This window comes from Monocercomonoides exilis, assembly GCF_001643675.1.
Source record: "Monocercomonoides exilis strain PA203 chromosome Unknown scaffold75-107145, whole genome shotgun sequence".
Classification (NCBI taxonomy): domain Eukaryota; phylum Preaxostyla; order Oxymonadida; family Polymastigidae; genus Monocercomonoides; species Monocercomonoides exilis.
In genome coordinates this window covers 55239-72965 of record NW_027150620.1, presented here as the reverse complement: position 1 = coordinate 72965, position 17727 = coordinate 55239, and the positions used below count along the sequence as shown (strand labels likewise).

Genomic DNA, 17727 nt, shown 5'->3' with positions numbered 1-17727 from the left:
AAAAATGAAAAGAATTGATCAAAGCGTAAAAGGGAATTATTCAATATTTAGAATTGTGTGAAATTGTTTATAGAAAAATATTTACAAAATAATTTATTCAACTAAAACGTTAATTTTGCATACTTAATTAATTTTTGAATTTTTAGTGCATGGGGCGCGTTATTCGTTCTCAAAGAAAAGGAGGGAGTGCTTTATTCAAATCTCACGTTCATAACAGAAAAGGTTCTGCAAAATTGCGTGCTATTGATTATGCAGAGAAACATGGATATATCAAGGGTGTAGTCAGAAGGATTATCCATGATCCAGGGCGTGGAGCACCTCTTGCAATTGTTGAGTTCCGTCACCCATACAAGTACAAGAAGAGACATGCAACTTTCATCGCTACTGAAGGAATGTACACAGGACAATTCATTTACTGTGGAAAGAAAGGTATTTTTTGATTTTTAAGTTTATCTTTGATTAAAGATATTATTCATAATAATTTTTCTCATATTATCAGCTGCCATCGATGTGGGAAATGTTCTTCCAGTTTCATCACTGCCAGAAGGTACAGTCATCTGCAACGTTGAATCAAAAGCAGGAGACCGTGGTGTTCTTGCTCGCTGCTCTGGAAACTCTGCAGCCGTTGTTAGCCACAACCACGAAACAGGAAAAACACGTCTTCGTCTTCCATCAGGCTCAAAAAAGATTATTCCTTCATCATGCCGTGCAATGATCGGTATTGTTGCTGGAGGTGGTCGTAATGAGAAGCCAATCATGAAGGCTGGTGTTTGCTATCACAAATACAAGGCAAAGCGTAGAGGATGGCCAGCAGTGCGTGGTGTTGCAATGAACCCTGTCGATCATCCTCATGGTGGTGGTAACCATCAACACATTGGTGTGCCAACAACAGTCGCTAGAAACAGACCAGCTGGGCAGAAGATTGGTCTTATTGCTGCTCGTAGAACAGGTCGTCGTCTGGGTCGTGTCCAAGCAAAGAATGAATAGTCTTTATCTTTTAAACGACAAGTCTGCACTTCTTTACATCTTTATCATTTCATGTTTATTAAAAAATGCATCAGGCAATAAAAGTTATTGATTTCTAATTATCAAGAATTATCATTATTTCATCAACAAATGAAAATTCAATTCTTTTCAGCGAAGGTGAATTTTTCGAAACTGGAGGAAAAAATGCAGAAAACATGTTTTCCCCTCTTTTCTTCATTATCTGTCCGAAGTTTCCTTCTTACAAATAAAACAGAAAAGACTTTTCCAATATTTGCATGCAAAATCTTGAATTTGATTTGTAAGAAATCACCAAAGGAATGAATGCTGTCAGTTTGACGGAGACTATTTTCTTTCATAACGAATTACTCAAAAATAACAAAAATAAAACAAAGAATCCAAGGCATCATTTCATTACACTAAAAAATCTTCAATAAGTGTGGAAGTATTGGTTATATGTTGATCAGGAAGAATGCTGAACATTTTCTATTTTTGCTTGTGCTTCTTCAATGGTTATTGCTATTATGAAAAGAGCAGAAAGGAAACAATTTCAACATTCTGCGGTTTCTTTTGTATCCAAAATAGTTCTATAGTTATTTCAACAATCAATTTTGTCGGTTTCAAAGATGAACATTATCTCAATCTTGATTATTTGTCTATTGTCACAATTAATCAATGCAATTTCAATATTTTCAGAAAAGGTTCATTCAAAGGATTATTCATGTCAAGAGGGTCCTTATGTGTTCAAAACGTTACATATCAAAAATCAAAAGGTGGAGAATGCTTTGAATTTTTATTGTTGAGTCAAACTTGCAGTGGCTTATTTACGCTCAAAGATTGCAAAATTTCTTCAATCATTACATTTGAGCATAACCCTATTGCTTCCAATGGGAATATAAGATCTTCTTTAGTTGAAAATTGCATTTTTGTGAATATTTCACAAAAAAGAAAGAATTTCGAAGAGCAAAAATGTGAAATTGTTTATTTTCAAGGAGAAAATGTGTTAAATGGAAACATTTTTAGTGAAGTGGAGAATTCTTTTTATGGATGTGTTGTTCATGGAGTTTCAGCTCACAACATGATTTTCAGTGCGGATAATAATTCATTCTTTGGATGCTTAACAGCCAAACCTCATTTCATGAATCCATGCTTGCATCAAGAAAAAGCAAATGTTGATTGCTCTTTTGTTTTAAATTCGTTTATTGGATTGAATGCTGAAGATGGTGCGGGAATTCATCACACTTTAGGAGGAGATTGCGTGGTCCATAATTGTTCATTTATAAATGGGACAGCCAATTCGAATGGAGGAGGGGCTAGACTATTGAACAGAGGAATTCAGGAAGTATTGGATTCCTATTTTGAGAATTGCACCGCAAAGACAAGATGGGGAGGTGGATTGCTTGTTCACGAAGGAACATTACATTCAGTTCATCGATGTGCTTTTATCAATTGCTCATCGGAATTAGGTGGAGGAGGGTTTTATCACAATAAGGGAAGCAATGGAGATGAATTTTCAGAATTGTTTGTTTGCAAATGCTTTTGCACTGGATCAGATCTTACAGGTGGTGGAGGTGGAATGCTTATTGGCTATGAAACAAAAATGACAATGAGCGAGTTTGAGCTTTCAAACTGCTTTTGCCTATTTAATAATGGTGGAGGTTGCATTTTCACTCCACAATCATTTCATGGAGAGCCTCAAGGCAATCCATTAATGAGTTATTTTTTTTTCAATGGAAATTCTGCAAGTGGAAATGGAAAAGATATTTTTGTGCACTCAGAATTTATTGGAAACGTTACCAAAGAAAAAATCATTAATTGTCTTTCTCAAAATGAAAATCACGCAAACCTTGTGTATATAGATGGAGTTGGTGATTGTTCGCCGTGGATTCAGAATTGGCTTTCACCTATTTATGTTGATTTTTTAAATGGCAGTGATGACAAAGGAGTTTGTGGTTATTTTCAAAAGAAATGTGCTTCTATTTCCAGAGCAATTCAATTTTGCGAAAGAACTAATGGAGTAGTTACGACTATTTCCGTTGAAGGAGTTCTGCATGAGAGTTCAATTTTTCTTTTCGATTTGAATTTATCATTCACACCAACAGTATCAGAGATATGCGTTGTTGAGATATGCAAGGGAAAGAAATCATCTTCGTTTATTGAAATATCAACTGGAAATGGGAAATTTGAAAAGTGTTCTTTTATCCTAGATTATCTTGCTTCGACATCTTTATCATTTGTTTCGATTAGTAATGAGGATGGAAAATGCGATTTTGTGAATTGCATTATTGAATCCAAACTTCCTTTGTCAAATATATTCACAAATCCACTGTTCAATATTCATTCAGGTCAGCTATCATTTTCATATTGCCAGGTTAAGAACATTGTTCTTTCTGATTTTTGCTTCTTATTTTTGGATTCATCTTCTTTGAATATAGAGAGTTGTTCATTTTATTATATTTCTAGGGAATCTGGAAGTGGATCCGTTATTGAGCAACATCTTTGCCAAGACGATGAAATAGTGCTGAATAATATCACATTTGTTCAGTGTAGTTGCAATAAAGGAAATGGAGGCGCATTGTTCTTAACTCTAGAGGAGGGGAGTAAACTATTTGTTGGAAATCATAATGCTTCAAGTTTTTATCAATGTATTGTTCCATCTGACAGCTCAAGCAGATGTCTCGGAGGAGCATTTATGATCAAGTTTGGAAAAGGAAATATCATCTTCAAGATTGAAAAGGTGTTTTTCGGAGATGATAATAATGCTTGGAAAGGAAGGAACATGTTTTTGGAAGCTCGAAATTTATCAGAAGTGATTAATCCAATAAATATAAAAGAAGGAATTTCCAAGGATAATAATTGTGACGTTGATGCAATGGGTTTTGAAGATGACGACAATGATTATCCAATACCATTACGCCTTTTTTTGAATTCTCCATTTCTTCATCCTCCATTTGTTGGAGGAGGATCATTGAGTCATGATTTTTCGAAGTGTGGATTTGAAGAGTTTCCATGCTCCACAATCACGAAGGCGGTGTCAATCTATTTTGAAGGGAAGAAAAAAGATATCTCAATTATTGAGCCATTTGCCTTTAAGGAGGAATTGAGCTTGAGTACAGATGAATGGGGGATCAGAGCAAAGGACAATGAGATGAAATGTGGTGTTGTTGATCAGGCAGAAGGAGCACAAAGTGGATTGATAGAAAGCTCAGTCAGTGTGTCTGTGACCGGCATTGTATTTTCTTTGATTCAATCGCTGACCTTTCATGAAAGTGTGTTTGAGTGCTATTCAGGGAAGCTTACACTAAATGAATGTGGGATGGAAGGAGGCTCTGAGGCTATAACAACAGTGTTTGTGAAAGCTATTGGAGGGGTTGTGGAAGTGATTGAGTTTGGATCAAAGAATATGAAAAAAGGGGATACGTCGTTTTTCATTGTTGAGGGAAGCGCTGAAAGTGTGCCTTTACTAAATATGACGAAAAGCAATTTTGCTGAATTCACATTTGGCGATGGATGTGTTGTTGAGAGCTGCAATGGAAACATTGAAGAGATGTCAGGATGCACATTTTCATCGATTACTCGTTCGAAGGGAAGTGGAGGGTGCATCAGCATCACGAACAAGAATGATAACAATGGAAGAAATTTCAAAGTGGAAATAAATGACTGCACATTTGATGGATGTGCTGTTGAAGAAGAGGAAAATGAGATTGGAGGAGGTGCTCTCTTTTGTGAGGCATCTTCGAAAACGAGTCTGCTTATTAACGGGTGTAAGTTTTATGGTTGCACAGCACCATATGAAGGGGGAATTTCTGGATATGGAGGAGGGATGATGCTGAACATGTTAAATGAGGAAGAAGAGGAAACGTTTGTGATATCCTCACCAACTTTTTCTTCTGACAAACCAAACAATGCAAAATATGGGCAGGATTTGTTTATTTCGTCTCCATCGCTCGTCAAGAGCATCAAGAACGAAACGCTTCCATTTGTGAAAGATAGACTGGAGAAACTGACAGAAGACTCGATGAGAGGGTTTGATGGAGAAAACAGGGAGCGTGCAATCCCACTGATCTATTTCTGGAAATCTGTTGGATCTAGTGTGTATATTGCAGAGGAAGGAAACAATGTTGTTGTGTGTGGGTTGTTGGAGTATCCATGTAGGTCTATTGATTATGGGATGAATCGGATAAACAGTTCAACAGTTGAGCAGATGACGATTCATGGAGTTTGTGATGTGATGAGTGTGATAGAGATGAGTGGGATGAAGCTGGAAGGAACAGATGGAAAGTCAGACAAAATCCGATTTGTTCAATCAATTAAAGAAAATGGGAATGCTGTTGTTGAATGCAAAGGAGTTGTTCAATTCAATGAATTGGGGATTCTGATTCCCAGTGCCTTTGATAATGGAGCAAACATCCTCATCCGGACAGGTTCAGATGCAGTCAAAACAAGTATTGTGAGTTGCACAGTTCATAAAATTGAAAATGTGAAAGATGAGGTGTCATTTGTTCTGATCAGTGCTTTAAAAGGAATTTTTTCTATTGAAAAGACAAACATTGTTGGATTCTCAACGATGCATGAGATAATGAGCACATCAGCTGATTGTGTGACAACCATGAACAATGTGATATTTAAAGATATTTCATTGGGCGGGAAAAGTGCAATTATGATGAGTGAAAGTGTGATTTCTGGATGTGGAAATGATTATTCAGAAGAAATGTGGAATATTCTATTTGAGCAATGCACTTTTGTGAATGTGAAGAACAATGAAGCAAGTTACCCTTCGTTGTTTTACTGTGATATTTCAAATAAAATGAGATTGAAAATGGATAATTCAACAATTGATGGGTGTGGGTCGACAAGTTCAAATGAAGGAGGAGGAATGTTCTTCCTCCTCAATGAGAGGGAGAGATTGGAAATGAATCACACAAATGTGACAGAATGCTTCTGTTCGAACACTGGAAGAGGAGGAGGATTGTTTTTAAATCACAGAGTGTCTCACAGGAAGCATTGCCATTTGTGCTGTCGAACATCACCTTCCGAGGGAATGTTGCTTCAAAGGGGAGAGACGTGTTTGTGAAGTGCACTGATCTTGACTCACAGATAAGTGAATCTCAATTTTTAATTGATTTCAGAGAGCCATTTGTGAAGGATCAAGCGATTTGGGGATGCACAGCAGACAATTATGGGGATGAAGAGGATCTTCTGAAGAGGGTGTTTGTGTTCAGGAGCGAATTCATATTTGTTTCATCGATTGTGGGGAACAACAGCGACAGTAAGAACTGTGGGGAAATGAAAGGCGCATGCTCATCGCTGAATGTTGGGATGAGCCACATCATTCCCTCAAGCTATTCACAGCTGTATATTTGGAATGAAACGACTTTAACTGGTTCGTGCTCTGCTCAAAAGGTGACCATAAAATCGATGGAAGCGAACAGAAATGCAGAGATAAAAGTGATTGAGATCAACTTGGCTGGTGAAGGAGCTGTGACAACTTCTGAGTTTGTTCGATTTGAGAATATTTCATTTGGTTTTGGTGGAATACAGAATGTTGCCTGCTCGTGTTTATTACATCAGCTGAATGGATCTCTTATTCTCGAATCTGTTTCATTTCAATCTGAGTCGAGAACAACAGAGAATTCACAGACCATTTTTGATTTTTCTCTGATTATTGTTGAAGAAGGGATATTTGAGGTCGATAAGTGCAATATTGGTCATATTGGTTTCTCGAAGCCTGTGTTTCAGATATTGCATTCAGAAATGGCAACATTTGAGGATGTGGGAGTGGATGATGTGGATTGCAAAAGTTCGATGATTGAATGTGATGAAAGCGAGAATTTGGGCATCATAAAGTTGAAAGCATCTAATATCACCCTGCAAGATAAAAGCCTGTTTGCATTTGAAAATATCCATTCGTCTCTGTTTGTTTCATCATTGGTACAGTCGTCGTTCACAAACATCAGCCGATCAACTTCTGGATCAAGCATTATTTGCACAACACATCCAATGAGTGGATTTGAGATTCGTAACTGCTCTTTCCATGAATGTGTGTCAAAATCGCTTAAAGGGAGTCAAGTGGCAATAGCAATGAGTGAGAATATTTTGATGAAGTTGTGCAAGTTTGAAGGAAATGCAAATGCTGATGCAGAATTGAATGAAATAACTAATGAGATCTGTCGGTGGAATGGATCTGTTGTTGATTTTTCGAACTGCTTCGTGATGATGAAAGATACAATAGTTTGTAATTCCTCAAAAGGAGGAATGAGTGTAAGTGAAGGATCAACAATAGTTATTCAAGAAGGAAGATTTGAGAACAACAGCCCATCCATTGAGAATTATCCATCGGTGCGGAGAAACATGTTGTGTTCTGATTCAGCTGAGGTGAATATTATGAGTCTGAAGGGAGGAGATGGAGTGTTGCCAGATTCATCGATGTGGATTCTGAATGATGGATGCACGCTGAAGGGGATTGTTGAGGAGCGAGCATCACCATTGTTCATCCCAGTGCTGGAGGATGTTTCTGTGAATGAAAATGGAAGAAATGCCATGATAAAATTCAAGGGCTCTCTTTTTGTGCCATGTGACTTATCTTTCAGAGTTGTGCATAAAACAGGGGATGTGGAGGTGATTGAGACATATCCTTTTGAGGAAGACAGTTTTGTATCAGAAACGGAAGTTGGTGGGATGATTCCATCAGAAAATATTTCAACGATTGCAGACGAAACGGAGGTGTCTGTGATGATATTGTATGGAAAGCAATTGGCTGCAACTTCTTCTCAGATACTGAAGAACAGAACAGAACCAAAGACAGGAATTGATAAAGTGGTTGAAGGAGGAAAGGAAGGAAAATTCTCATGGATATTGATTGTTTGCATTGTAGCTGTTGTAGTGCTATTAATTGTGTCGATAATATTCATTGTTCGATGGAAGAAGGTGAAGAATGAAGCAGAAGACTTGAGAGAGATTGTGAATGATAACATCAGAAAAGATCCGAAGGCATTTGAGATGGTGACGATGGAGATGTCACCAGAAGAGCAGTGGAGGAGAGCAGAGAGGGAGGCTGAGAAGAAGAATGATGAGAGGATAAAGAAAAGGGTGTATGAGAAAAGTTTGGGACATTCCGAGTCATCAGAGCATCTTCTCTCTGAGAGTGGATCAACAGAATACATTTTGGGAAGAGACTCAGACAAGATCCCTCAATGGATGCTGGAGAAGGTTGATGAGGAAGAAGATGATATATCGAGAAAGCGAACACCATCACCATCCATTTCATCCACTTCTACCACAGACACGTCAGACACAGAATCCACATTTGTTCGATCGGAAAGTCTGTGCCCAACCACATCGTCGATGTCGAATCTGGTGGATGCAATGGCCTGCTCGTCTCCCCATGAGAAGCTGATTGTGGATCTGAGGGATTCGCTGTTCATGCTTCTTCATGGAAAGAATGAGAAGAAAGAGATGGCAATCGGAACTCTCCAGGAGAGGGAGGTGACGGCTGCTCAGATCCTGTTCTGGGTGGCCAATCTTGCACTCCACTCGTTTGATGAAATGAACAATCCACTTCAATCTCTTACCAATCTGAGTCCCCACATTGTGCTGTTCTCTGAGCACATGGTAATTACAATTGCCCTCCACTCTGACTGCTCTTCTTCAGATTCTGATTCATCCTCCATCTCTTCATCAACTGTTGTCACATCAACAAGTGATGATGATGATGATGATGACAGAAACTCTCTGCCCTCGTCTGCCTTTGAGGATGAGGAAGACAACAGGAAGGAGTGCATGAGGTGGAAGGCGCCAGAGCTGCTGAATGGAACAAGGAAGCATGCGACGAAGAAGACGGTTGTGTTTTCTGTTGGGATGATGGTGTGGGAGTGTGTGACGCTGCAGATTCCGTTTGGGGAGTATTCGGGAGAGGCAGCAGGGAGCATGATTGTGCGAGGAGAGAAGGTGGGGATGGGTGTTGCGAAGGGGTCGCGTGTGAGGGGGGTTGTGGGTGGGTGCCTGCGTTATGAGGCAGAGGATCGGATGACGCTGGGAGATGTGAAGCGGGAGCTGATCAAACTGTTCCCTCCGGGTGCAGCAGTGCTCACGATGACAGATGCGATCGGGTACGAAGAGGAGTCGGAGGAGGCCTGCAGCACCAGCTTGGCCATCATGGCCAGTGGAGCCAGCATGAACAGCACGACATGCATGACCAGCATGACAGACATTGGCAACAGATCCAGAGACATGAAGAAGCCAGAGGAAGTGAAGGATGAGGCGAATGGCAAATGATGAGGAGATCAGAACAGAACAGAGGAGAGCAGGATAATGAAATAAAAAAATCAGACAAGAGGAGTTGAGCATTCATTGGAAAACTTTGAATGTGTTCAACATTTTTGAACAGCACAGAAATAGAGTTGGTTTTGAACAGAAAAAAGAAAAAGATAATGAAAAATGAAAAAGAAAAAGAAACCCTGGTGCAGATAACACAATGGCCATTGGAGGACGAGTGAAGCCAGAAGGCTTCTCTGAACCCGTGGGAGCAATGATTGGTTGTTGCCCATTGTGTTGTGGATGCTTGTCCAGGTGCATGGTGCATGGTGCATGCTGGGAAAAGCGGCAATGCCCACATGGCCGAACTCTGATCAGCACAGCATCGCTTCAGACAAAACATTTCATATTCCATTTTCAGTTGTTGTTGGAATAATTTTATTTATTTTATGTGTGTATTTTTGTATGGTTGTATCCATCTTCACAATATGAAGCATTTGCAGGATGGGGCAAGAACTGCCCAGTTGCTGCTGTTTCATTTCCTCTCTTTATTTTTTTTTTTTTTTTCATTTCAAAGAAAAACAAGAAGAAAACTCGATATTCAGCATCTGTAAAAGCAGTCGAAGTCATTCATGATTTTGTGGTGCTTTGTGGCTGGAGTGCCCATTGACCACGAAAGAAGCACGGGGAGGGCAAAAGACTTGGATGTATTTGCCGGAGAGCTGTCGTGCTGCTGTTTCGGTGCTATCAGCCAAGTCTGTTTCTGAGTAGCCGGGCAAGGCTCAACACATCCCCACAAAAGTCAGGAAAGACATTTTCTGCATCTTGTCCCCTCCTGATGAATGGCAAGCATCAGTCATCCAACTGCTTCAAATGCAGTTCCAATCAAGAATGCAATCGAATTAACATGAGAAAGAAAGAAATGCTCTTTTATTGGCATTTCTTCTTCTTTTTTTTTTTCCAGCTGAGAGAGGACATTCTTTTTCCAGTGCAGGAAAACATCTTGTTGTTTGTGCCATTGCACACACACACACACATACACATTATTGTGAGTTGTTGAATCTGTGGTTGAGTGTGTTTGCCTCCATGAGCTTCCCGTCAAAGGCCACTGAGCATGAGAATAGCAGATGAAGGTGAATGATTGCTGTTGTTTGTTGATTTTGTGGGAGTTGCATCTCTAACACAATGGAACAAATACTCATGGCCAAGCAAAATTAGCACATATAGGGTGGTCCATATTTCTTTGCAAAAATAATAAAAAATGGGAAATAAAAAATAAAAATATCAAAAAATATTCGATAAAACTGAATTTTGTTCGTCAATCGGTTTGTGAGCTGATCAAATACATGATAAGCTTCAATTTGTTAAAGTTTGGAGCTTCCAGATATTCGAACAATTCGTTCCTGGAATACAAAAATTTTTCTAATAATTTCAACAGATATGATTTTTCAATGGTTTGATAGTTGGAAAAGGTGATTGCAATTTGTAACGACTCATAAATGTGATTATTATTATGAAAAATGTTTTTTAATAAAATTTTAATACCATATTTAATAATTTAAACAAAATATTTTGGACCACCCTATACTACAAATATGAATCGAATTATTCAGGATTTGTGATGGTTCCCAATGGTATTGATTTTTGTTCCAATTTCTTTTATCGCTTCTGAGGAAAAATAAACATTGGCAAAATTTTGTTATTCTATTTCTTCAACTGAAGAGACAATTTGACAAAGCGTTTTCAATGTGGGATAAGAACATCTTCCTCAACAGTCAATGTGTTTGTTATAATGTCATAGCATTAATTGGCTGAAAAATGTTCTTCCAATGACAGCATTTGTCAGTGGAAACACATTCAAAAAACACCACATTTTGCCACATATGCCCACAACAAGGAAGTGCAGTTGAACTTCGATCTCAACTGTTTGAGGGCAATCACCAACATATGTGAGCAATACTTTTATTTGTCTTCTTTATTCATTGGGGTCCTTGTTCTTATTTATTTTGTTTATTCAAATCATTTCAAACAATAAAATAAAATATTTTTTTTTTAAATTATTTGTGATTTTTAATAAAAGCTGAACTTCGACAAAAATTTTTTATTTTCAAAAAAAAAAAAAAAAAAAACGAAAATACCTCTTTTGAAGAAATAACTCAAAATTTTCCACTCTTTGTTTTTTGATGATGATTTTCTTGTTTTTTTTTCGAAGAACGTCTGAGGCAAAAACATAGCACTTCAATCATTTTCTTCAAAATTAACTGCACCATTCATGAACTTTTTGGTTAATTTACAATAAATAAAAAATACCCGTTTGATGGATTGGTTTTTTTATAAAAAATATATAATGAATGAGACAAATCAACAAAATTACTGCATCAATGGTGTTTTCAAACAAATGGGACAAAATTTGATTGATTCACTGCAATTTGTTGGTGTTGCCATTTTATTGAAGGAAATGACACGTTTATGCATCAAGAAAAGAAGCTTGAAAATCCAATTCCTTTTTCAACATATTTGTTGTTGTGTTTTTCTTTTTCACACTGATCTTTGTTATTCTTCGCTTGATTCTTTTCATGTTTGGTGATTGTTTTTGAAATCATAACTGTTTTCGGAATGTGGATAATTTGTTCTATCTCTTTTATGATGAGCACCTTTTTTTTTTGAATTCTAAATATTCAATTCACTGAATTCATAGTTGCAAGAAACAAACAAACAAGTGTTCAACAAACTCCACAAAGTTTTGCATTTCCTTCAGGGAAAGAAACATTTGTGAAATATCATCAGACAATTATTGATTGAAATTTTTCTGATTGAACAATAATGATTATAACTATATTTGACAATGTCATTATTTGTCTTAAAAATTCATGAACAATCAAAACACAAGCGTTTTGATTACAGAGAAAACATTTATTTCACTTCCTTCTCTTAAATTTTTGAGAGCGCCACGTTATGGGTCAGTCACGATCGCTGATCAAAAGAAAACATGTCGACCATCTGCGTGGGAACCGGACTCGCGACCGAACCTTGCGCAGCTCCGCTGACTGGCGGCCCTCCGAGTGCAATTCCTTCAATAGCAGGGAGTTATTCCGCTTCCCAATAAATCTTTCAGTCTGCACTTGATGGCAGGACAGATTTAACACGAATTGAAGAAGATGAAGGAGAGTCTTCATTGCAGCAAGCTTTCATGGAAATATTTGGACAGCCACAAGAAATTTCATTTCATGATATGCATCCACCAGAGAATAAAATTAACAAAACTTAATCATTTTTTAAAGATAAAGATTTGATTCCTTTTATCCAGAATGCTCCTCCACCATTTACAAGATCCAAAGAATAATGGAAAGACGCGCTCGATCGTGCGGGGGAAAGGACGGAAACATATCTTTATCCAGCAATAAAGTTACTTATCTCGGCATGTTCAACAATCAAGTCAGGAGATACGACGAAAGAAATGATAGCAGATTCATGTTTACTTTTAGCCCAGGCACTGAAAGAAGTTAGACACGTTAGAATACAAGCAAGATATGGATTTTCTGAATCAGAAAAAATGAAAGACAAGTTCTCATCATCGCTGTTAACTCAAAGACAAAAAGAAATTTTAGAAGAATCGAAGAAGATATCCACGAAACAAAGATGGGGGTCTGCAAGTATCACAAATTTATATACAAGGAAGAAACAAACCAGGGGATTTCAAAGTGGAACAAAGAATTATCGGTTTTTTCGAGATTGGCCCCGGACGCCCAGCACAAAACGATCATTCATCACAAGCAGCGCTCCAAGAAATTACTCAAGAGGGAGTTCCGGGGACAAAGCAAAGTCTCAATAGAACACAACCTCACAATTGGTGGAAGAACAGCGTTATTTTCCGATGCATGGAAAATTGTGGGAGGAGAAAAGATGATCAAAAGAGGAGTAGTTCCGGTTTGGAGGAGTTCCAAAGCTCGTAAAACCCTTATCAACTCTCAGGTAAATTGCAGGAGACCGAAGCAATCACAAGAAGCAAGGGAAGCCTTGGCGGAGTTAATCAAAGTTCAAGTGAAAACTGGAATTCTCAGGAAAACCACCAAAAACGAAGTGAAATTTCTCAATCCAATATTTGTTGTCAGGAAAAAAAATGGGAGCTGGAGACAGATTGTGGATTGCAGGAGGTTAAACAATACGATAAAAACAATTCACTTCAAACAAGAGGATCATCGATCTGTGGAAAGAATTATAAAGAATGGGGATTTCGCAGTTACACTGGATTTAAGCCAAGCTTACTACCTCATCAAGGTCTCAGAGGATTTCACTCCTTTTCTAAGCTTCGAATTCAACAAAGAATTTTATTGCTTCACCAGCATGCCTTTCGGTTACAAGGACTCTCCAAGAATATTCACAAAAGTTATGAGAAAGGTCATTTCGTTCATTCGGGAAAGATGGAAGGTGAAAGCTGTCGCATATTTAGACGACATTGTCTTGCTCCATCAAGACAAGCAAGAACTAAAGAGAATCGCACAAGAAGTTATAAGTCTATTTCAAAAGCTTGGACTAATTGTAAACCTGGAAAAGAGCCACACAGAACCATCAAATCGTTTTTCATTCCTCGGATATTCATGGGACACTTCCAACTTCACCGTAACTCTGGAGAAAGACAGAAAGAAAGAATTGCTCACAGAATGTTACAGATGGAGGCGCCGAGCACTGAAATGCAAGCAAACAAGAGTGAGAGATTTCGCGTCGTTCATTGGAAAGCTTAGTGCAACTCGCTTCGTTTTCAAGGAAGCTTCACTCCTTCTTCCATCAATGTACATGCTGCTGAACAGAATGGTCAAAAAAGTGGGGTGGAAAGGAAGGATGAGAATCAACCCATCAATCCTTCCGAGCATTCAAAAATGGATATCGAGACTGAATGCGAACAAACCGAGACAGATTTGTCCAATATTCCAACCACAAGCAACCTTGACGACAGATGCATCAGAGAGAGCCGTGGGAGCTTTTCTATTGATGAACAACAAGAAATACGATTTCCATCAATCGCTTCCAGGGAAGATGAAAGGCCAGAGCTCGAATTTCAGGGAATTATATGCAATCAATCGAGCACTCAATCATTTCAGATACCTTCTTCAAGCGAACAAAGTCTGCAGCTTGCTAATCAGATCAGACAAAACAACAGCGGTCTTCAATATCAATCGATGGAATGCAGGAACAAACCTCAGGAAGTTGCTGATGAAAATGTGGACATTTGTTAAGAACAATCACATTCAGATAAAAGCCCAACACTTGCCAGGGATGAAGAATGTCAGAGCAGATGCTCTATCCAGGCTAGAAAGGGGGAGATTACTCCATAAAACAAGAAGAGCTAAACGAGATCACCGAAAACCTCAATCTCATAATAACGTTGGATGCGTTCGCAACGAACGAGAACACGAAAGCGGACAGATGGTGCGGTCCAGGAAGCACGCTAAACGAAGACGGACTCCAGCAATCATGGCAAAGAGGCGTTATTTTAGCCTATCCTCCGATTCCGTCAATAGTTCCAACGATTGTGAAATCAATAGAGGAAAATGCACATGTTCTTCTTCTGATGCCAGATTGGAGAGGGCAGATATGGGAACCACTGATAAGAATGTCGAGACACTGCGAATGGAGATGGAAAGAACTGAACCAGGTTTTGAAGGAAGGAAGATGGATGAAACGGATGGAAGCAAGTCTACCACCAGGCAGAATGAGAATAGTCCTAATCAATCCTTAGTATCACAAGGAGAAGAATGGTTTCGGAGAATGCTTCTTTCAAAGGGATATTCCGAAAGGGTAATCGATGAATGCAAAAATAGCGTTGCTGAAAACACATGGAAAGGATATTCATATAGTTATGCACGTTTCAGTGAAATATGGGAAGATAATCGAAATGGAGACCCACCGGAAGCTTGGAGTACCTGGGTTGAAAAATGTGCTCACATCTTCATAAGCCTGAAGGACAAAGGGACGAAAGCTTCGACGCTCAAACAAACATGTGCCGCATTTTCTCTTATCTCAGAATTACTGTACAAAAGAGGCCTTGGAGAATCTGCTCTCATGCAAAGGCTATTAAAATCATTCAGAAGATCAGAAAACAGGAAGAAAAGAGACAAACCAGACATCTGGAACCCACAACTCCTACTGCTGAAAATAACATCATTAGGTGAGAACAGGAACCTTGATTTTCACGAATTGACAAAAAAGGTTATTTGCACATGTATGTTGTTCTCCGCCTGTCGCTTTACGGAGTTGGAAAGGATTAACCTCCATAATTCAACAATTGGAGACGATGAAATAAAACTTGATTCATCATTAAAAACATCGACAGAACGGACAGATATTATCATCCCGTTTCTAAAAGAACAGCCGCTTGTGTGCCCAGCAGCTTCCGTAAAGGAACTTTGGAACAGAATCAAAGAATCTCAGCCAAATGCAACTTCACTATTCATTGATGAGAAAACTCATCTAACACTTTCTGCAAGAAGGATTCGTAACTATGCAGCTGAAATGTTACAGGATGCCGGGATTCCGAGGTGTTTCGGGCCTTACTCATTGAAACATGCGTCTATCACTGCGCTACCGATGGCAGGAATTCCCTTAGCCCAAATTGCTAAGTTTGCCAGACTCTCTCCTAGAAGCAACACTATCACAAAGCATTACGTCCGATCAGATGTGTCAAGCAAGCTGGCCCACGTGATAGCAAGAGGCAATTCAACTATTCTTCCACCTGAAGAAAGTGGGCTTGAGTCAGAATCCGATTCAGATTCTGAGGCGGAATCCGATTCCGAAACAAATTCCAGTTCAAAATCCGAGGAACAAACACCAACAAAGAAAATATGTAAAAGCGGAGATCAAAAACAACAAGCAATATTTGCATACTCAGATAAAGTTGAGGAACCAGAGGACACCGAAGAAAACAATACTGTACAGACAGTTATCAGCGAGGCTAAGATTGAATTCATTATCCGAACAAGATCTCAAAGAAGAAAAGAATTGGAAAAGAAACAACACGAAGAAAAGGATTCAAGTTCAAGCTGATTAACATTATCAAACCTTCCCAATTATCTGCGCTCTCAAAAATATAAGAGAAGGAAGTGAAATAAATGTTTTCTATGTAATCAAAACGCTTGTGTTTTGATTGAAAGAGAAAATGGTTATTTCACTTCCTTCTCTTACTCCCTCCACAACTTAGACATCACATCCCCTTATGAATCAATCATTGCTGAATAACAATGATGTGAAAATTAAACACTAATAATACCTTCTCTTTAAAGTTTATATTTCAAAACATTCAAATTTATTAAATAATACCTTTCTTGTTTCTAACATGTGTTTTCACTGCATTTGTTATAATTTTCAATTTGCCAAGTTTCAATTCTTTATATTTTCCCATTTGCACGTTTGTTCACCATTTCATTAAGTGCCATTTTGATCAGCTGGGTGACTGACCCATAACGTGGCGCTCTCAAAAATATAAGAGAAGGAAGTGAAATAACCATTTTCTCTTTCAATTCTCTCCACTTCATTTTTCTTTTTTTGATTAAAATTCCAAATTCAAAAATTCATGGATATGGCTTTGATTTTTGGAATAATTTCTTAATTTTTTTGCTTCATTTTTTTGGATGATACTGATTATTTGTTCTTCCAAAGTGTGGTTTAACAATTTTTCTTTTTGCAGATTGAAATGTGTGATATTCAGGTTTATAATTTATTTTTCAAAAAGAATTGACTGAAATTTCAATCATTGTTTTCTTTGAAAAGTTATGAAAAAATGATATTAAAAAATGAAGATACTTACAGATATAATGAATTGGAATTTGAATCAAAAAAAGAAAAATGAAGTGGGAAGAAGTGTTTTTGAATTTTCAAAACACAAATGATGATATTGTCAAATATAGTTATAATCATTATTGTTCAATCAGAAAAATTTCAATCAATAATTGTCTGATGATATTTCACAAATGTTTCTTTCCCTGAAGGAAATGCAAAACTTTGTGGAGTTTGTTGAACACTTGTTTGTTTGTTTCTTGCAACTCTGAATTCAGTGAATTGAATATTTAGAATTCAAAAAAAAAAGGTGCTCATCATAAAAGAGATAGAACAAATTATCCACATTCCGAAAACAGTTATGATTTCAAAAACAATCACCAAACATGAAAAGAATCAAGCGAAGAATAACAAAGATCAGTGTGAAAAAGAAAAACACAACAACAAATATGTTGAAAAAGGAATTGGATTTTCAAGCTTCTTTTCTTGATGCATAAACGTGTCATTTCCTTCAATAAAATAGCAACACCTACAAATTGCAGTGAATCAATCAAAATTTGTCTCATTTGTTTGAAAACACCATTGATGCAGTAATTTTGTTGATTTGTCTCATTCATTATATATTTTTTATAAAAAAACCAATCCATCAAACGGGTATTTTTTATTTATTGTAAATTAACCAAAAAGTTCATGAATGGTGCAGTTAATTTTGAAGAAAAT

General features: G+C 37.8%; 3 protein-coding genes across 3 annotated transcripts; all 3 read left to right on the top strand.

The window, feature by feature from the left end:
* Window positions 1-38: 38 nt before the first annotated feature.
* Window positions 39-1086, top strand: MONOS_14554 (putative 60S ribosomal protein L2). Its single transcript, XM_067867365.1, has 3 exons — window positions 39-55; window positions 147-429; window positions 500-1086. Exons 2-3 carry the CDS (start codon window positions 150-152, stop codon window positions 985-987), a joined length of 768 nt encoding a protein of 255 aa, XP_067718709.1. The 5' UTR covers window positions 39-55; window positions 147-149; the 3' UTR covers window positions 988-1086.
* A 1823-nt stretch (window positions 1087-2909) lies between these two features.
* On the top strand, window positions 2910-9841 carry MONOS_18395 (uncharacterized protein; the record flags this gene model as incomplete). The annotated part of the gene is made up of 3 exons (XM_067871411.1): window positions 2910-2929; window positions 3448-5826; window positions 5919-9841. 3 exons carry the CDS (start codon window positions 2910-2912, stop codon window positions 9256-9258), a joined length of 5739 nt encoding a protein of 1912 aa, XP_067718708.1. The 3' UTR covers window positions 9259-9841.
* Window positions 9842-13626: 3785 nt separating this feature from the next.
* On the top strand, window positions 13627-16278 carry MONOS_16311 (uncharacterized protein; the record flags this gene model as incomplete). Its single annotated transcript, XM_067869225.1, has 1 exon — window positions 13627-16278. The coding sequence occupies one exon, from the start codon at window positions 13627-13629 to the stop codon at window positions 16276-16278; it is 2652 nt and encodes an 883-aa protein (XP_067718707.1).
* Window positions 16279-17727: the final 1449 nt, after the last annotated feature.

Excerpts from the sequence above, each read along its gene's own strand:
- MONOS_14554 (XM_067867365.1), top strand. The coding sequence starts at position 150 with ATGGGGCGCGTTATTCGTTCTCAAAGAAAAGGAGGGAGTGCTTTATTC. Across the intron at positions 430-499 it reads CATTTACTGTGGAAAGAAAG|CTGCCATCGATGTGGGAAAT; the intron begins GTATTTTTTGAT and ends TCATATTATCAG.